This window comes from Sus scrofa, chromosome 12, assembly GCF_054392235.1.
Source record: "Sus scrofa isolate SSC_HxYL_T2T_F1_AM1 chromosome 12, Sscrofa_HxYL_maternal_Yorkshire_Landrace_v2.0, whole genome shotgun sequence".
In the NCBI taxonomy this organism is placed as follows: Eukaryota; Metazoa; Chordata; class Mammalia; order Artiodactyla; family Suidae; genus Sus; species Sus scrofa.
This window is the reverse complement of record NC_139394.1, coordinates 5,262,370-5,283,602: the sequence shown is the minus strand read 5'-3', so window position 1 is coordinate 5,283,602 and position 21,233 is coordinate 5,262,370. Positions and strand designations below refer to the sequence as shown.

Sequence of the window (21,233 nt, the reverse complement as noted above, 5' to 3'; positions counted from 1 at the left end):
GAATGCACTCAATTTTCAGATCAATTTGGAGAACATTTGCATCTCAGTCATCTTTTGTATTTCCAATCCATGAACACGAAATATCTATTTATTGAGATCTTTTTGAACGTCTTTAATTAAAGCATTAATCTCACCAGCCTTTTAGAAATTTCGGTGTTAACGTCATATACTTCCTACATTAAATTTCTAAGAAACTGTATCCCTTTTGATGTTCATGGGACTGGAACAGTCTCCTTTGTTTTTTTTTGTTGTTGTTGTTGTTTTGCTTTTTTTGTCTTTTTGCCATTTCTTGGGCTGCTCCCTCAGCATATGGAGGTTCCCAGGCTAGGGGTCAAATCAGAGCTGCAGCCACCAGCCTACACCACAGCTACAGCAATGTGGGATCCGAGCCGCATCTGCGACCTACACCACAGCTCACGGCAATGCTGGATCCTTAACCCACTGAGCAAGGCCAGGGATCAAACCCGCAACCTCATGGTTCCTCGTCGGATGCGTTAGCCACTAAGCCACGACGGGAACTCCTAGAACGGCCTCCTTAATTACATCTTCATTTCATTTCATTTTCAGATTATTGTGTATATAAAACACAGTTGGTTTTTGTATGTTGATCTTGTTTCTGCAAACTTCCTAACTCATTTATTAGTTCTAGTAGGTGTTTTTGTGGAATCCTTGGTATTTTTCTATAAATAAGATCATGTATCTGTGAATAAAGACAGTTTCACTTTTTTCCTTACAATGTGGTTACTTTAAACATTTTTTAATGTGGGAATTCCCTTCATGGCTCAGCGGTTAGCAAACCCGACTAGGATCCATGAGGATGCAGGTTCAATCCCTGGCCTCGCTCAGTGGGTTAAAGATCTGGCGTTGCCGTGAGCTGTGGTGTAGGTCACAGACGCAGCTCAGATCTGGCTACAGCTCTGATTCGACCCCTAGCCTGGGAACTTCCATATGCTATGGGTGTGGCCCTGAAAAGACAAAAAAAAAAAAAAAAAAAAAAAAAAGGGATCCTGCGTTGCTGTGGCCATGGCATAGGCCGGCAGCTGTAGCTCCAATTCAACCCCTAGCCTGGGAACTTCCATACGCCAAGGGTGCGGCTCTAAAAAAGGCAAATAAATAAATAAATAATTTTCAAAAATGTGTTTGTTTGTTTTGCCTTATTGTGCTAATTATCTTCGGTCAAGGCTGAATGACAAGAGTCCCCTCGTGGTGCAGCAGGTTAAGGATCCGACGTTGTCACTGCAGTGGCCCAGGTCACTACTATGGAGCAGGTTTGATCACTGCCCAGGGAGTTGCCAAAAAAAAAAATAAATAAATACTGAATGACATGAAAGCAGACATCCTTGCCTTGTTCCCAGTCTTAGCAGGAAAGCACTCTGTATTTCATCATTAAGTACGATGGTAGCTACGAGCTTTCCATAGATGCCCTATGTCAGACCGAGGACGCCCCCTCCTCCTCCGAGTTTACGGAGGATTTTTCATCCTGAAGAGGTGTTGGATTTGTCAAGTGTTTTATCTGCATCTATTTCTATAATCATGTAGTTTTCATTCTTTACTAATATGGTGCATTAACACCGACTGATTTTTCAGATATTGAACCAAGCTTGCATTCCTGTGACATATTCCACCTGGTCGTGCTATAGTCTGTATTCTTTCTTCCTTTTTTTAGGGCCCCATCTGTAGCATATGGAGGTTCCCAGGCTAGGGATCAAATCAGAGTTGCAGCTGCCCATCTATGCCATAGCCACAGCCACACTGGATCCAAGCTGCATCTGCAACCCGCAGCTGTGGCAAGGCCGGATTTTTAACCCACTGAGTGAGGCCAGGGATCAAACTCACATCCTCATGGGTACTATGTTGGGTTCTTAACCTGCTGAGCCACAGTGGGAACTCTGTGTACGTATCTCTGTAAACCTGCATTCTACCTTTGATACTAGATTGTAAGCACTGACATTTTGGAAGGAGTGTACCTTTTAAATGATGATTTTTAAAGACTGTAATTTTTATTTTTTTCTTTTTATGGCCACACCTGTGGCATATGGAAGTTCCTGGGCTAGGGGTTGAATCAGAGCTGCAGCTGCTGACCTACACCACAGCCACAGCAATACCAGATCCGAGCAGCATCTGTGACCTATGGCCTACACCACAGCTTGCAGCAATGCTGGATCCTTAACACACTGAGTGAGGCCAGGGATCAAACCTACAACTTCACAGACACTGTCGGTTTCTTAACCTGCTGAGCCACAATGGGAACTCCCCAGACTTTTAGAAATGTTTTCCCAGCACAAGCACTCTTTCGACAACCAAAAACTTGAGCCAATTTAGCAATAATAATTTGATAAAATAAGAACCCGCTATGATTGTTAACTTTTATGTCGACTTGGCCAGGCTTTGGTGCTCAGCTGTTTGTCCAAATACTAATCTAGATGTTGCTGTGAGGAGATTTTGCAGATATGATCAACATTTATAATTAAATGACTTGAAGTAAGAGACGACCCTTGCTAATGCGGATGGGCTTCATCCAAGTATTCGAGGCTTTAGAGGCAAAAACGGAGATTTTCTGGAGGAAAAGGCATCCTGCCTTAAGACCGCAACAGAGAAATCCTGCCTGTGTTTCCTATCTGGCAGCCCGCCTACAGATTCCTGACTGTGGACTTCGATATCAACTCCCAAGTTTGCAGCCTGCTGGCCTGCCCTACAAATTTCAGACTTGCCAGCTTCCACCATGATGGAGGCCCATCATACGGATGTACCTCCTGCTGGTTCTCCTTCTCTGGGGAGCCCGGGAGAAAACAGCAGCCAGCTTGCATTGTTGATCCTCCTTCTGGGGTCCACATCACCATCTGAGGGGTTCTTTCTTTTCATCTTTTGTCTTTTTTGCCACTTCGTGGGCCACTCTCAGGGGCACAGGGAGGTTCCCAGGCTAGGGGTCGAATCGGAGCTGTAGCCGCCGGCCTACGCGAGAGCCACAGCAATGCGGGATCCAAGCCGCGTCTGCGACCTACACAGCTCACAGCAACGCCGGATCCTGAACCCATTGAGCGAGGCCAGGGATCGAACCCGCAACCTCATGGTTCTTAGTCGGGTTCGTTAACCACTGCGCCACGACGGGAACTCCTATGACCTGAGGGTTTCTATCCTGCTGCTTGCCTCGGCATCAAAATCATGGGATCCGACGCAGTAGACTGATGCACAGCACACTGCATGTATAAATCCCATGCTCAATACCATGCACTGATGGTAACAAACAGAAAAGAGAGGCCAAGGAACACAGCCACCATCACAGAAGGAAACCAAAGGTCCCAAATCTGAAGACAAAATCAAGAAGTGAAAGAAATCAGTCTGCTCTCAATGCCATAAGCTACATGTCAAGCAAAAACACCAGGGGTTTTGAAAGTAGAAAAATGACCACATTCTAAGTGCTCAGAAAGTAATACAACCATTTGAACTCTTGATCTTGATGACTTTACCATGTTTTATTTTTTGTTTGTTTTTTGGGCACACCTGCAGTGTGGAAGTTCCTGGGCCAGGGGTCGAATCTGAGCCTTAGCTGTGATCCACAGCACAGCGGAGATCCTTGACCCACTGCGCCAGGCTGGGGATCAAACCCGCGCTGCCGCAGAGACAACACTGGATCCTTCACCCCACGTGCCACAACAGCAACTCCAACTTCACCATTATAAAGGGCAACATTAAGGGTTTTTTTTTAATGAAATTGAATGTATTTACTATGAATTACAGAAACTTACTTAATTTTAGTTAACACATCAAAACATGCCAGAACCAAATAACACCTTATTCTGTAGTAAGTTCTTTTAAAGCCCCTGATTTCAAAGCATACATTAAATTGAGGCTCCTAAAAGTTAAAAGAAACTTTTATAACTATTTGACAGGCAAAGTCTTACTACTCACGCTTTAAAAACTGCTCTTGGGAGCTCCCATTGTGGGGCAGTGGAAACAAATCTGATTAGGAACCATGAGGTTGCGGTTGGATCCCTGGCCTCACTCGGTGGGTTAAGGATCCGGTGTTGCCATGAGCTGGGGTGTAGGTCACAGACGAGGCTCAGATCCCGCAAGGCTCTGGCTGTGGTGTAGGACGGTAGCTGTAGCTCCGATGAGATCCCTAGCCTGGGAACCTCCATATGCCGTGGGTGCGGCCCCCAAATAAATAAATAAACAAATAATAAAATTAAAACTGCTCTTGCCCCCAGGACAGACCCACTTGACAAGCATATGTGTACTCCAATATAACAAAAATTTAGAGAATGATGACGTTAGCTGCTCAGGACTGATTACCATTCTGAATTTTCGTAGTAGATTTCCCTCTTAACGCCTGAGCAGAATGAGTTACTCCTATTTTCCAATCTGCTCAAATATGTAGAGAAAAATGAACTAGATTTATCAGGTGCTGAATTAAAATGAATGAAATTATCCTTACACCATGCCTATTTCTTCCTGGACAATGAAAATAGACTCAATGACTCGTACCAATCTGGAGACCCCTTTCAAAAGTCAGGCCTGCACGCATAAAAGCAACATCTCTGCAAAGCCACACCTTTGCTCAACCAATGATGATGGGCTTTTAAAGAAGCAAAGATCTCAGAGGAAGATTTAAAAGCACGTATGGCTCTAACGCAAAAATTAGAAAGGCATTCTGAGGTCACTCTCTCAAAGCAATAGAAATAAAAACAAAAATAAACCAATGGGGAGTTCCCCTCATGGCTCAGGGGACTAGCTCCATGAGAACCCAGGTTCGATCCCTGGCCTCACTCAGTGGGTTAAGGATCCGGCATTGCCGTGAGCTGTGGTGTAGGTCGCAGAGGCAGCTCAGATCTGGTGTTGCTGTGGCTGTGGTGAAGGGCCAGTGGCTACAGCTCCGATTCAACCCCTAACCTGGGAACCTCCATATGTCGTGGGTGTGGCCCTAAAAAAATAAATAAACCAATGGGACATAGTCAAACTTACAAGATTTTGCACAGCCAAGGAAACCATAAAAAACAAACAAACAAACAAACAAAAAACCCAACCTACCGAACAGGAGAAAATAGCTGCAAACAATGCAACCAACAAGGGCTTATTCTCTAAAATATACAAACAACTCATACAACTCAACAGGAAAAAAACAACAGCCCAATTGAAAAATGGGCAGAAGACCTAAATGGACATTTGTCGAAAGAAGACACACAGACGGTCAACAGGCACATGGAAAAATGCTCAACATCACTAATTAGCAGAGAATGCAAATCCAAAATACAATGAGCTACCACCTCACACTGGTCAGAATGGCCATCATGAAGAAGTCAACAAACAGCCAGTGCTGGAGAGGGTGTGGAGAAAAGGGAACCCTCCTACACTGCTGGTGGAAATGTAAACTGGTATAACCACTGTGGAAAACAGTATGGAGGTACCTCAGAAAACTAAATATAGAACTACCATGTGATCCAGCAATCCCACTCCTGGGCACATATCCGGACAAGACTTTCGTTGAAAAAGATACACGCACCCCTATGTTCATTGGAGCACTATTCACAACAGCCAAGACATGGGAACAACCTAAGTGTCCATTGACAGATGAGTGGATTAAGAAGATGTGGTACATATACACCATGGAATACTACTCAGCCATAAAAAAGCGACAAATACCACATGATGTCACTAATATGCGGAATCTAAAATATGGCACAAAGGAAGCTATCTACAGAACAGAAACAAACTCACAGACAGACTTCTGGATGACAAGGGCGAGGGGGAAGGAGTGGGACGGACTGGAAGTTTGGGGTTAATAGATGCAAACCATGGCATCTGAGCGGATAAGCAATGAGGTCCTGCCGTATAGCACAGGAAACGATATCCAATCACCTGTGATGGAACGTGATGGAGGATAATGTCAGAAAAAGAATGTATATATATATAACCGGGTCACTTTGTTGTATAGCAAAAATTGACAGAACATTGTAAATCAACTATAATAATTTTTTAAATTACAAAGGCACAACCAAATGCAGAGCAGTGCTAGAAATAGCTTTCTATGCTAATGAAGAAATACTCTACAGAAAAAACTCTCATCATACCTTCTGTTATTTAAATGATTTTTTTTTTTTGTCTTTTTGCCTTTTCTAGGGCCGCTCCCACGGCATATGGAGGTTCCCAGGCTAGGGGTCCAATCGGAGCTATAGCCGCCGGCCTACACCACAGCCACAGCAACACAGGATCCGAGCTGCATTTTCGACCTACACCACAGCTCACGGCAACGCCGGATCCTTAACCCACTGAGCAGGGCCAGGGATCGAACCCACAACCTCATGGTTCCTAGTCAGATTCATCAACCACTGAGCCACGATGGGAACTCCCTGTTATTTAAATGATTGATTTTCCTGTATTTATTAACAAAGCTAAAAACCAACTAAGAATGTATGTATAACATTAATCACTGCTGCACTGTTTGCAATAGTGAAAGATTGAAGAAAAAGCAAGTTTTCACCCATAGAAGACTATGTTAAAAGCTGATGGCACATGCACACAGAGGAATATTACAGTTATTTTTTAAACAGAACGACAACCAAAAACCCCTCTGGAGTTCCCGTTGTGGCTCAGCAGCAACAAACTGGACTAGCACCCGTGAGGGTGCAGATTCGATACCTAGCTCTGCTCAGTGGGTTAAGGATCTGGCATTGCCGTAAGCTGCAGTATAGGTCACAGACATGGCTCAGACCCAGTATGGCTGTGGCTGTGATACAGGCCAGCCGCTGTAGCTCTGATTTCACCCCTGGCCTGGGAACTTGCAAATGCAGCAAGTGTAGCCTTAAAAAGAAAAAAACAAAACAAAACAAAACCCCCCAACCCCTCTCCAATATTAAAAGATCTCCAGGAGTTCCCTGGTGGTGGAATGGGTTAAGGACCTAGACTTTGACTGCATGCCTTTCCACTCTTTTAAACTTCAAACCACATGATTACATCACTTGTTCAAAAAATACATAAATTATTCTAGGCTATTTTAGGCTATTTTATTTTCTCCTATCTCTCTCTCTTTTTTTTAAAGGGCGTTCCCATTGTGGCGCAGTGGAAATGAAACTGACTAGCATCCCTGAGGTCATTAAGTTCAATCCCCGGCCTCGCTCAGTGGGTTAAGGATCTGGTGTTGCTGCGGCTGTGGCGTAGGCTGGTGGCTACCGCTCTGATCAGACCCCTAGCCTGGGAACCTCCACGTGCTTCGGGTGTGGCCCTAAAAAGACAAAACAAAACAAACAAACCAAAAAGCTGCAAACCCAAGTTCCACTGTGCAATTAGCTGTTCTTGATATCTTTTGCGTTGTTTTCTTTGGCCATGTCCGTGGCATGCAGAAATTCCCGAGCCAGGGATTGAACCCAAGCCACAGCAGTGACAACACTGGATCCTTAACCCCCGAGGTCTCAATACTTCATATGTTTCCAGTTCAATGCGCATATAAAACGAAGGGGTTCCCTTAAAAACACAAAAAAAACCTCCAGCAACTTCTGCTGGGCTATGGGACAGGCCTGACAGGGACAGATGGCGGTGCCGCTTGCTGAAACAACCATTCCAAGTCCAAGGCAGGAGCGTCAGAGAGACTTTCCAGTGAGCCCAGGGGGCGGCCTCAGCTCAGCCAGGTCAGTCCCTGCTGAAAGCTGATTTTGCCATTTGCTTTGTTCTATCACCAGCGTTTAAGATAAGGAGACCCCAAGATCAACCCAGACGGATTCTTCACCCCAGGACACAGGCCTCTGGGTTTTGTTTCAATTCTGACCCAGAATAGCCTCCATGCCACAAATCATCAAGGACAAGTTCTTTTTTGTTGTTGTTTTTGTTTTGGTTTTTCAGGGCCGCACCTGCAGCATATGGCAGTTCCCAGGCTAGGGGTCGAAGAGGAGCTGCAGCCGCCGGCCTCCGTCACAGCCACAGCCAGGATCCGAGTCGTGTCTTTGACCTGAATCCTGGCAAGGCCGAATCCTTAACCTACTGAGCGAGGCCAGGGGTCGAACCCCCAACTTCATGGATACTAGTTGGGTTCGTAACCTGCTGAGCCACAATGGGAACTCCAAGGGCAAGTTCGCAATCCGATTCCTTGAGAATGGTTGATGGCTCAGTGAGAACATGAACTTGCTGGGTAGCCCTGGCCGAACCAATTCATTTGGCTGGGCCTCCATTTTCTTAGCAGCAAAATGAGCAGGTCTGGGGCCAATTCCCTAGGTTCCTTTGGGTCCAAAATACTATAATCCAAGAAAGAGTCAGGTAAATTTAAAGGTCTGATGAAGGAGAAGAGACGCTTCTGGACTAGCGCATATACGCAGGGACGCAAATTTTTAAGTACACAAAGGTTTGCTGACTGGGACGTGAATATTCTGATTCCTATTTTCTGTGTTTTTCCTCTAACTTACATAATTTGGTCCACTTGCTACAGAGATTGCTCTCATACAAAAGCTCTGATTAAAAATAATTTCCTAGGGGAGTACCCTTCATGGCTCAGTGGTTAACGAAGCCGACTAGGAACCATGAAGTTGCGGGTTCCATCCCTGGCCTTGCTCAGTGGCTTAAGGATCCAGCATTGCCATGAGCTGTGGTGTAGGTCACAGACATGGCTCGGATCCCATGTTGCTGTGGCTCTGGCGAAGGCCGGCGGCTACAGCTCCCATTCGACCCCTAGCCTGGGACCTCTATATACGGCAGGAGCGGCCCTAGAAATGGCAAAAAGACCAAAAAAAAAAAAAAAAAAAAAAAAAAAAAAAAAAAATTTCCTAGGAGTTCGCATCATGGCTCAGCAGAAATGAATCTGACTAGTATCCATTAGGACGCAGGTTCAATCCCTGGCCTCACTCAGTGGGTTTAAGGATCTGGCGTTGCTGTGGCTGTGGTGTAGGCAGGCAGCTGTAGCTCTGATTGGCCCCCTAGCCTAGGAACTTCCATAGGCCTTGGGTGTGGCCCTAAAAAGCCAAAAATAATAATAAAAATAATTTTTTTTTTTGGTTTTTTAAATTGTCCTTTTTAGGGCCGCACCCGTGGCATATGAAGGTTCCCAGGCTAGGGGTCCAATCGGAGCTGTTGCTGCCGGCCTACGCCAGAGCCACAGCCACGCCAGATCCGAGCCACGTCTGCGACCTACACCACAGCTCCCGGCAACGCTGGATACTTAACCCACTGAGCAAGGCCAGGGATTGAACCAGCAACCTCATGGTTCCCAGTCAGATTTGTTTCCACTGCACCATGATGGGAACTCCAAAAAAAGCAATAATAATTTTTTTAAATTATCTTTTTATTCAAATTCTGTATATATTGAATGTGATTCTGACCCTGAGTGTGAATTTGTGAGATTTTTTTTTTTTTTTTTGTCTTTTTGCTATTTCTTTGGGCCGCTCCCGCAGCATATAGAGGTTCCCAGGCTAGGGGTCGAATCAGAGCTGTAGCCGCCGGCCTTCACCAGAGCCGCAGCAACACGGGATCCGAGCCGTGTCTGCGACCTACACCACAGCTCACAGCAACACCGGATCCGTAACCCACTGAGCAAGGCCAGGGACCGAACCCGCAACCTCATGGTTCCCAGTCGGATTCATTAACCACTGCACCACGACGGGAACTCCAATAATAATTTTTAAAACAACTTCCCGTTAGATAAAACTTAAAAGACTGGTAGAGTAGAAAGGACAATTTACGGCCATAGGCACTGAAGTGACAGTGCTGGTTAAGAAAAGTTTTAGTTTTGGTCCGTTACCCTTTCACTACTATCATCCAAGATTCATACTTGTATTAATATCCTCTGGGGACCAGCCTCCCAGTGAAATACCCGTGCTTACTCCCATCTGTGAGGAGTGGTGCACACCCTTCTGAGGAGGCAACCTTTACTGAAACCCCTAAGCTCAGCAAAACACACTCCATATTCTGATCGATAAAAGCGCAGTGATTTCAGAAAAGAAAAATCCACAGATTCTTGTGTCTATGGAAAAGCAAGACGCATGCTTTCCTGAGCACTGGTTTCATACAGTCATAATTCAACCGGCGTTTTATTAAAACACTAAGGACCCATGGCTTTATCTTGGCCTGTCCTAAAGCATATTCATCTCTGCAAGGATTCATTCTCTGGCACAAAAGCAGCGAGCAACACAGCTCCGGCCCACACCCTGCAGGGGGCAGGTTCATTGTCTGGTCCCTGCTTTCACCTGGCACAAACCGGACACACCGCTGAGAAACCAGCTCCTCTCATTAGCATGTCTTTATTCTACCGCTGCAGTTCTGATCTCTCTCCAAGATCATGAAAATCCTCCTTGGGTCCTAAGCCAAAGAGAAGATGGGAGCCATGAGTCCCCAGGAGTCTTGAGAAAAGCAATGAAAAATGAAGAGCAGAGAGTTAGGTCATGTGCCAGCAGTTCGGAATTGGCTAGTTCTTTTCTTCTCTTTTTTGTTTTTAGTTATTCTTCAATGTTTTTAACTTTTAAATTGAAGTATAATTGATTTACAATATCGTGTTAGTTTCAGGTGTACAGCAGTGGTTCGATTTTATATAGATATAATATAGATATACATATAGTTTAATAATATATGTATATATATTTTTTCCAGAATCTTTTCCCTTAAAGGTTATTACAAAATCCTGAGTCAAGTTCCCTGTACGACACAGTAAGTCCTTGATGTGATCCTCTTGTGCTGTCAAAATCCTCCCCCAGCTCCAATATTTATGCTACAAACCAGAGGCTGAGACATTTATCCCTTTAATGATTCTAAAAACAAAGAGAATCCTTCTCTACATTTTAAATAGCTGTGCCCTGTCCCAGAGCCATCCTCATTCCAAAAAGCAGGCTTGTCACTCCTCCAGCCAAGTAACAACCCGAGTGACTCTGCTACGTAGAGCCCCCAATATTTCTGTTCGACACCCTTGTTCTTCCGACAGCCTCTCGAAAAGCATCAGCACCACGGAAAAGGCATTTTCGGCCTCCACCCTCCAGCAGGCAGTGGCAGCTTTCCCTGGAGAAACCTCATTCAAACCTGCGCCTGCCCCTCCCTCACCGGAGGCCTGGATGTGCTGACCTGTGCCAGCACCCAGCACAGGTGCCTGCTTCGGACGCCGAGCCCGCCTCCCCCAACCCGCAGCCCCCCGAGGGGAACGGGGACCCGGGCGGGAAGGAGCGGACTCCGTGCTGCGGACGGCGGGGACCTGGCCTGCAACGAGGCACCCCGCCCCTCGGGAGCCGCAGTCTCCCCAGCGCACGTCTCTGTCACAGGACGCATTGCGTCCGGGCCGCCCGCGTCCCCCGGCGGAGGGGCTGCCCACCCTCGCGACCGCCCCGGGCCCTAAAGCACCGCTCCAGGCCTCCTGCTAGACATCCCACCCTCCAAGATCGCACTGCAGCGCCGTCGGCCCCTGGGCCCGCCGGCCCCCCGGCGTCCCGGTGCGGGAGCCTCGCGACCTCCTCCCAGCCCCGGGCCGCGCTCACCGGACTTGGGCGGGTAGCGGTACACGGAATTGGACGGGATGTCCACCTCCTCGACGCCCGCGTGCTGCCGGCTGGTCAGGGCCCCCATGGCCGCTGCGCCCGCGCCGCCCGCGCCTCACCGCGGCCGCTTGCCCCGCGCCGGCTGCGGGGGTCGGCTGCCCGCCGCGGCCCGCTCGGCCTCGGCGCTGCGGCTCTGGCGGCGGGGAGCCCCCGGCGCGCCGCGCACCATCCTCCGCCGGGCCCCGCGGCGGCGCCTGTGCCGAGGGGGGCTGCGGGCTGGGCCGGGGGCGCCGCCGCCGCCTCAGGCCGCGTGATGTCAGCGGCGGCTCGCGCGCGGGGACCGCGGCGGCCACGGCCAATGGCGGGGCGGGGCGGGAGGGTCCGCGCGGCGCCAGCCAATGGGCGGCGGGACGCGGCGGAGCGGCGGCCGGGCGCGCGGCGAGGGCTGGAGGGGCCGAGGACGCGGCGCCCCCGGAGCCCGCTGGCGCGGTTCCGGCGGCCTCGCGGGAGCCGCCTCCTCGAGGGGCGTTCGCGCACCCTGGTCCCCAGCATCCGAAAGGCGCACGCGGCTTCCCCGCCTGGCGGAGGCTCTCTCCAGCCCCGTCCCTCGACATGTGCCAAAGCCGATGGTCACAAACCCGCAGAGGGGCGCCCTCCGCCTCCCAGGCGGGCAGTGGGGGTGGGTTCCCGCCCCGAGCGCCTCAGCCCCTCAGGGGCTCCCAGGGGTCGGGTAGACTGGTCAGTGCCGGTGACCCTCCAGGAAAACGTCGCCATCCCTCTCACCTAGTTCCTTTCAAGGCGCCGAGCTCTATGCTTGTTCTGTTTACGGGTCCCTTGGGCAGCTCCTGTAACCCTGAAGTTGGGAGACCATCGGCCCAAGAGGAGAAGGAGACAAGGCCCCTCGGACCGCACCTTTGGGAAACTTTGGGAAGAAGGGCGTTAATGCAGGGGAACTGGAGTGGGGCCAGAGCACACCAACCGTGGAACACCTGGGCAGGCAGAAGACCTCATTCTAAACCTAATTGCAGACATTTGTGTTTTAAACCCTTTATGCTATTTCTGTTTTGGCGGGCTTTTTCCTGAGAGAGTAAACTGATCTGCGAAAACTTCAATTTCAAGAACGTGGTTTCAGCAACCTTTCAGCAAGGGGTTCCAAGTACAGTTTGGGGAGTCAAGGTCCCTTGATTAAGCTTTTAAAGCCATCCATAGAGCATCTTTCCTGATGATTCTCTGTGTTTTTCTTGTTTTTAACAGCCGCACCTGTGGCATATTTGAGTTCCCGGCCTAGGGGTCAAATAGGAGCTGCAGCTGAGGTCTATGCCAAGGCCAAGGCAACTCTAGATCCTTAACCCACTGAGCGAGGCCAGGGGTCAAACCTGCATCCTCACATCGGCAACAATGGGTCCTTAACCCCCTGAGCCACAAAGGAAACTCCCTTTCATATTTTTCATTGCCCTCTTTTCAGCTTCATACCTAGTAGCAAAGATACCAACTCCCATGGAGTTCCCATTGTGGTTCAGTAGTAAAAACTAGTATCCACAGGATACAGGTTCAATCCCTGGCCTCGCTCAGTGGGTTAAGGATCTGGTGTTGCCCCAAGCTGCAGCACAGGTCGCAGATGTGGCTCGGATCTGGTGTGGCTGTAGCTGTGGCTATGATTTAACCCCTAGCTTGGGAACTTCCATATACCCTGGGTGTGGCCCTAAACACACACACACACACACACACACACACACACACACACACACACACACAGAAACCAGCTCCAGTTGCCATGGTTTTTCTCCAAGTTCCCCAGGGTGGCAGGAACACATGTCTGTCATTTTTATCAACTGACAGGCTGACTCAGGCCTAAGCCACAGGGTAAGTTCCTGGCCCAGACAGACCTATGTGCAGCCTCTCTCAAACCCCAGGGCTCCCTGGCGGAGCTCAGAGCCCTCCCTCTAGCCCTTGACCCTAACCACTAGAAGGCTCTTGGACATACCTTTGGAAGGGAACTGATGCCCTGCTTTCACCATACCCAGACCCTACAGTGTAATTACTTGGTAAAGATAAAATACAAGCCATGAAGAATCTAGAGCCGCCTCAGAGTAAAAGGCCTTATAATCTTAGACTCTGTTCAGAAGTCTAAGACTCTTCTAAGAAGTCAGAATCTTCGCCTCTGTTTGTCCTTCCTGCCCTCAGCATTGGGTAAAGGGGACACCATCCCCTGAAAGGGTTTACCCGTGTCTGCAGGTTTCTTTGTCCCAGCCAGAGCCCGGCAGCAGATTAATTGCAAGGATCTGTTCTGATCCCCCGTGAACCAGCTCTGAGCTTGGGAAGCAGGTTCCTTCCCCATCCTGGATAACACTCAAGCCTGTAATTTGGTCCCTCCTCCCACAAACGGTTCATGAATCCAGTGACGGGAATAGTAAGATACGAAGCATAGTGCAGTAACACGAGCGGGCATTCATTAAACACCCTCCATGTGCCAGGCCCTAGTTTAAACATTTTTATGCATTTTTTGGACGCTTTTACACACATTAAAGCACTCATCCCTCACAGGGACCCGATGAAATACATGTTATTATCATCCCCATTTTACAGTTGAGGAAACTGAGGCAAAGAAAGAGCACTGGACTTTGAGTGGGACAAAGGAAGGCTGGAACCAGCTATGTAACTTGAGCCTGAGCCCTTAGTAACCAGCTTCAGTTTCCCTGACCCTGAAATAACTTCCTCCTTACTGGCTCTTGTGAAGAAGCCATCTGCGGGTCAAGACAGGAACTCCTCCTAGACTAGGAGTTCCTGTCGTGGCTTAGTGGTTAACGAACCCGACTAGTATCCGTGAGGATGCGGATTCTCTCCCTGGCCTTGCTCTGTGGGTTAAGGTTCCGGCATTGCCGTGAGCTGTGGTGTAGGTCACAGACACGGCTTGGATCCAGAGCTGCTGTGGCTGTGGTGTAGGCCAGCAGCTACAGCTCGGATTGGACCTCTAGCCTGGGAACCTCCATATGCTGCAGGTACCACCCAAAAAATCCAAAAAAAAAAAGACAGTTTAAAAAAAGAAGCAATTGCATTGATGAGCTGCCTAGGGTCGAGAGGCAGAAGAGAAAGGGGTGGGGTAGTTCAGAGAAAAGTTTAGGTCAAAGAGGCTTTCTGTGAATTGGGTTAGAACCCCGTCGTCTACAATGTAATCGCATGGTGTTACAGTTTGGGAAAAGAGGGGAGAACCTCAGCCAGGGCTCAGGGCCCACGCGAGATAAGCAAAGTCTGGGAAGAGCCACCTCTTGGGGGCAGGGATGGGGTGTGGGGGGGGTGCGGGCAGCCCTGCATTCCTCCCAGGTCCTGCCTCGGTGCCTTTTGACTCCCTTGCCAGAGATCTGGGCCAAGGAGAGGCCCTAGGGGAGAAGATGGCACAGACAAGAGGAAAAATCCAGAAGTGACCGCCATCAAGAGAGCCATAAAAATACTTTTAACTTGAACAGATGGTCTAGGGAGGGTGGCCATAAGTGCATGGGGAAATTACACACAGATACCTTGCATCTTTCGTGTAAATAACTTCAGTGCATCCGGTCCCTTTCCACCCTGTGGACGCAGCCCTCACTAGAATCATCTCAGACAAGGGTTTCAAGGTCTCAGGGGTTTCCTCTAAGCTTCCAAGGAAGACAAGGAGGTAAAAGCCACTTTTTTTTCCCTCCCGCACCCATGCCAGGTGGAAGTCCCCGGGCCAGGGATAGAATCTGAGCCTCAGCTGTGATCTATGCTACACGCTTGGGCATCACTCATTTCTTAACCCACTGCAACACAGCGGGAACTTGTGCAGGAGCAAGTAATTTCTAGGTCAGCTGTTCCCTTCGAGCTTTTAAGTTCGTTCATTTTGACTGTCCTGGTTTCAGCTCAGATGTGCCTTCTCCAACCTTTGTCACACATCCAATCATTTTGATGCTTCTCACAGATTCCCGTGTCAAGAGAGAGACGGAGTCCGAAGGTGAAGAGCTGACAGTCGCTGTCCTGTTTGTAGCACAGTGTTCCCGAGGCAACAGGGTGGGGGTGCCTGGGGGCCTGAAGGAGCTAAGACAGGCCCTTTCTAGGTTGTTTCCTTGGCCCTTCTGCCAGGGCTAGGAGAGGAAGAGCCCTGGCTGTTCTGAGCACCCCAAAGATGCACCCCAGTTGCAATACACAGCCCTTGATCTCTCCCTTGGTCCTTGGCCCGTGGCTTCCATGGATTAAAACTAAAACCATCAGGAGTTCCCGTGGGGCTCAGTGGGTTAAGGATCTGGTGTTGTCACTGCTGTGCCTCAGGTCGCTGCTGTGGCACAGGTTGGATCCCTGACCTGGGAACTTCCACAAGTGGAGGGTGCAGCCAATAAAACAAACAAAAAAAAAACCCCAGGAAGTTCCCATTGTGGCTCAGCAGTAATAAACTCCACTAGTATCATGAGGACGCAGGTTCGATCCCTGACCTTGCTCAGTGGGTTAAAGGATCCGGCATTGCCATGAGCTGTGGTGTGGGTCGCAGATGCGGTTCGGATCCTCCCTGGCGGTGGCTGTGGTGTAGGCCGGCAGCTGTCACTCTGATTCAACCCCTAGCCTGGGCACGTCCATATGCCGCATCTGCGGCCCTAAAAAGCAAACAAAACAAAACAAAAAGCTAAAGCCACCAGCAGCAAATTTCACATTCTGCTCCACTTCGGTGTAGCGGGCTGATGCTGACGGAGGGCCTGATCCTTAATGTTTGAGGACCCAGCAAACGGTTCCTGTGGCAACCTAAGGCTCTCTGTGGAGGAACATAGGAAATCAGCAATCGACCTGTCCTATTTTGCTTCTTGCCATGTGTGAATGCCTCATTGTTAATTTCCTGCTCAGCTGCGTGCCTCCAACAAAGGAGAACCGTACCAAGGCGGCCGACTTCAGTTGGGTTTGTCGCTTCTTAATCTACTTTCCAAGTGGAGATCGAAGTGAAAGACAATGTTTACACTGCCTGGTGTGGCTGGGCTTGGGCGGGGAGAGTAAGGTGCCTGGGGTGTAACCCTCAAGCTGGCAATCACTCGCCAGGTCACGCAGGCGCCTCTCCCTGGCTCCCGCCCTGCTGCCCAGGCATCTGGCCTTGCTTGGGAGAAACAAGGGACCCAGGATAGGAATTCATCCAAGGACTAGGTTCTAGAAACGAGGCGCGTTGGTTCTATTTTTGCTTTACTTTAGTCCCAGATTGTTTTCCTCAAACACCGAGAACCTGTAAGCTCGTTTCTGTACATTTCACTTCTGCCTTCACTTCCCTGCTCTTCTTTTGGCTTTGAGCTCAGCCCCATCTGGGGCTGCACATGCTGTGTGATAGATCAGTCGGTGTGAAAGAAGGCGCCACTCACACTTCAGCCCTGTGGGGACCCGCTGCCCCCTCTGCTTTTCTCCGGGGAAACACTCCCAGCAGGCGAAAAGCCCAGCATCTGTCTCCTGCCAACCAAAGAAACCAGAACGGGGAAGAAGCGACGTGGTGACAGCCTCCACACCTCTCTGCTCAACTGCGGTTACTTAGAAAGATCAAAGGAAGAAAAGGAAAACTAATTCTCTTCCTTCTCTCGGGGTTTCTTGACAACGCCAGTCCTGGCTGGAGCATCAGATCTAGAAGAAGCCCAAAAGCTGTCATACCTGATGGATGAGGCAGCTGTAGCCTGGAGAGGGGAGGGAACTTGCCCAAGGCCAGGCCAGTGGCAGCCTGGCTGAGAACCTAGGGATCCCAGGCTCGGTGTTCTGGACTCTGCTTCGGGAAACACACACTGATGGCTTAGTTTCTTCTCTCTCTCTCTCTCTCTCTCTCCCGCCCTTTTTTTTTTTTTTTTTTTTTTTTTTTTGGAGTAGGCTGACTTCTGGAGCGGGTCTAAGAGGACAAACAACTCAAGGAGTGAGCTCAGAGATCCAGCACAAACACATGTGTATGTCCACCTGTTGTGATAACGGTGCCAACATGCCATCAACTTGCCCTCCCATGGAAATTATCCATGGCTGCGCTCAAGCTGGAATAGGATGCCGGGGAACTTCTCAGCGAGAGTCTCCCTATGCCCTGCCTCTCCTCCTCTGAAACCAGAGCTGAGGTCAGATCGGTCACGGGGCACCTCCCAGGCACAGAAACCAAAGGGCAGATGGGAAAAGAGGGCTGAGAGCGAGTTAGATCAGATCCGGAGCAAGCGGGTTACATGTGTCATATCCACACTAAGAGCGCGTCCCTGCTCAAGTCCGAGCCCTGGCCCGTGCCGAGACTTTGTGTGCAAAGAGCCATTGATTCCTGCGCCAATTGCTTGTTCGTTTAAGCGATCACCATTCTTCCTCATCAGGGCGCTTCAGAGTGTGCTGAGTCTCACAGAGTAACGCACAGATCCTGCCTAACTGTCGTGCCTCCCAAAGCAACCTGTCGGAAGCCTCGGATTCCTTTTACGTCCCAGGAGGTGTATGTTTATGACAGTGCTTGGTTGTGTACTGTTATGTTTTAGAGTCCAGGATGCAATCTGCACATGAAAAGAGGTCTGGCCATCTCATGAGCTTCCTCTCTGGTTTTTCTGCCTCTTGGTCCTCTCTGCACTTACCTACTCTAAAAATCACTCTTAGGGAAGTTCCCCAGGGCCCTAGCTTCCCCTAGCTTCCCCAGTGTCACTGCTGTGGCTCCGGTTCAGTCCCTGGCCTGGGGAGTTCCGAATGCCGCAGGTACAGCCCAAATTTAAAAATCAATTTAAAAAAAAACCACTCTCGGGAGTTTTCTTGTGGCTCAGTGGGTTAAGGATCCGGCATTGTCATTGCAGTGGCTTGGGTCGCTGCTGTGGCACAGTTCGATCCCTGGTCTGGCAGCTTCCTCGTGCTGCGGATGAGGCCCATGGGAAAAAAAAAAAATTCCCCTTAAGTTAACTTTCCTAATATGCAGCCATCTTCATGTTCCTCCCTTGCTCCTATACCTTTAGTGGCTCCCCATTACCTTACACAAGACAGATATTTCATCCCGGAACCCTTTTCTCCTCTGCTTCCCCAAAAACCCTTGTACCCATAATCCCCAAAACACCTGTCACTCCTGCTCATGTATTTGCTCCTGAAAAACCTTTCTGCTTGTGTCATATACCTGTGTGCTGAGATCAGTCCCTCTCCGCTGAAATCTCACCTTTGCCACGAAGCTGCCTCCGAGAACCATGGCTCTTCTTTCTCAGAAGTCTTTCTGGGTGAATAATTTTGTCTAACTTACTTGATGCTTATATGCTGGGTGTCCCCAGCTTCCAAAGGCAAAAGGCCTGTCGGGCTCTGGAGCCAGTTGGAACCAAGTTCAAAGCCCAGCTCTTCTCTTATGGTCGGTGTGTTTTAGGAAACTCCTGTCTCTCTGAGCCTCAGTTTCCTCCTCTATAAATGAACATGAGAACTGCAAAGAGCTGTCTGAACATTCAGGGAGACAAGCTGTAAAAAGCCCTGGCACTGTTCCTGGCACACAGCAGGAATGCTAACTTCTTTTTTAATTAATTAAATGCTAACTTCTTTTTTTTAATTAAAAAAAGGTTGGAGTTCCCCTTGTGGCTCAGTAGCAATGAACCTGAGGAGTATCCAGTGAGGATGAGGGTTCCATCCCTGGCCTCGCTCAGTGGGTTAAGGATCTGGCGTTGCTGCAAGCTGTGGCGTAGGTCACAGACATGGCTCAGGTCTGGCGTGGCTGTGGCTGTGGCTGTGATGTAGGCCGGCAGCTGCAGCTCTGATTTGACCCCAGCCCAGGAATTTCCACATGCCGCAGGTGCAGCATGAAGTAATTGGATTCCAAAGGTGATTTTTTTTTTTAAGTCGGAGTTCCAGATCTGCTGAGCCAGGATGTGCATGCGAGACCTGCCTTCATCGTGCCGATGATGGAACTGATGTCTGTGACCCTCTGGCTGGAGGCAGAGTCCAGGGTTTGCATCTTCTGAGACATGATCCTTCCGCACCCACTGGAACCCAAAATGCCAGGCTCCCACCCCCCATCCCCCTGAACAGCCTGAGCAGAAGCCAGCCTGCACTCCTTCCTTCTCCCCAGAGCACAGCAGCCCCAGTCACAGCACTGGCAGTGAAGCTCACCCTCAAAGGCCCTCTAGCCCCTGCGGCCGGATGAGCCGACCGTCTCTGGACTGGGCTGGGTCTCTGTGAGCCACCATTGTTTAATTTTCACTCATGTGTCATCTGCTAACTAGAGAGAAAGCCCTTTGGGTTGGGGACGGCTCTCCAGAGCCGATTGTTCAGAATTTTGCCAGCCATTTCTTAAACAGCCAGTAACTTTTTTTTTTTTTTTGCTTTTTAGGGCTGCACCTGTGGCATACGGAGGTTCTCAGGCTAGGGGTCAAATCGGAGCTACAGCTGCCGGCTTATGGCACAGCCACGCAGGATCCAAGCCACGTCTGCGACCTACACCACAGCTAGCTTATAGCAGCAACAGATCCTTCACCCACTGAGCGAGGCCAGGGATCGAACCCATATGCTCATGGATGCTAGTCGGGTCCGTTGCCACTGAGCCACGACAGAAACCTCAAACTGCTGGTAGCTTTAAATTGACCATAGTGGGGCTATTTAAACTACAGAAACCATCAAACACTGCCAGCCAGGCCTTCCCGACTCCCCAGGGCCACTTTACCAGCACACCTCTGGTCTCTGTCTTCTTCAAATCCCCTAGATGGACCGGACTGGGCGTATTGTTTCCCATACACAAGGGCCATTAAATAAACGGCTATTTAAATACTTACGAAAAATCCTCATTTTTGAAATACTTATGAAGCATCATCGTTTTTGAGCAATGACTTCCTCCAAGCGCTTTCAAATGCAGTGTCTCACTTAATCTTCAAAACCACCCTAAGAGATAAGTTTGATTCTTCTTCCCATTTCCCAGGTGAGGAGACTGACACTTACTCAACCAGGGGCAGGCAGCAGAAACCTGTTTGAGGTTCGTCTGAGTCTCACCCACAGATTGTCTGTCCTCCCAGCTTCCATGGGGGAGACGTGTCCCCGTGCCAGGCCTGCTGGTCACTGAGCCAGAGTGGTTTCCTCTATGGTGGCACCAGCAGCAAAGGTCCGTTCGTGGGGCTTTCTCCTCCCCTCGCCTCTCCCCAAATTTGATCGGCCACCCTTGTCCCACCCACTTCCTCCTGTATTATCTCGCATCTGAATTAGGACCATTTTCCAACAAGCCCCCTGACTCCCCCACCCCCACCCCTTATCTCTGAAAGTCCTTTTTGGCCTAAAACGTCTCTCCTCTAAAGACTTTGGTAACACCTGTGCTTTGTAACTACCCACAGGTCTGAACAGACACCCCGTCTCCTCGCACAATCCTGTCGGATGACTGGGCTCCATGCGCAGCCTGCTTGGGAGGGTGGCTCCTGTCTAGACAGTTCCCCCAGGGCAGGTCACAGGATTGTCTCTCTGATCGCTCTTGGGGTCCAGGGTGTGATGGGCTCGGATATTGCTGGTGACAAGGCGCGTGCTGCTGGGTTCCCAGTTCTGTGCTGTACAACCCAGTTCTCAGCAGAGACTTCCTTCCTCTTTATGCGGAAGACTGGCCCCCGTGTTTACTAACAGCACCCGGCTTGGGCCAAAGAGTGCCTGCTCTACGCGGGCACGGGCTCTCCGGGTCAGGAAATGGTACACATCCCTCCCTGGTCCGGAAGGGCTCTGTGTTCCCGAAAGACAGACGAGGGCACCTGTCATCACCAAACTTGCAAAACAAAAACAAAAACAAAAAACAACTGGGGGCTTTATTATGTACTTAGTGACATTTTGAAAAGTCTTATTCATTCATTTATGATTTCTTTGAAATTTTAAGAATCTTTTATTCAT

General features: G+C 49.5%; 1 protein-coding gene across 30 annotated transcripts in view; it reads right to left on the bottom strand.

Annotated features, from left to right (window-relative positions):
• RNF157 (ring finger protein 157) overlaps positions 1-12,361 on the bottom strand; it is an 81,017-nt gene extending 68,656 nt beyond the window's left edge. For 16 of the 30 annotated variants that reach the window (XR_001304377.3, XR_014820677.1, XR_014820678.1 and 13 more), the window contains exon 1: positions 11,436-11,530. Coding sequence is in view for 6 of the 30 variants with exons in the window: in XM_084983663.1 (XP_084839789.1) it covers positions 11,436-11,523 (88 nt within the window). In the remaining 24 variants the exon portion in view is untranslated. Of the gene's footprint in view, positions 1-11,435; positions 11,694-12,218 lie in introns of those variants that run through there. The other 14 variants (XR_014820681.1, XR_014820680.1, XM_084983672.1 and 11 more) reach the window with 2 other exon arrangements.
• Between the last annotated feature and the right edge of the window lie 8,872 nt (positions 12,362-21,233).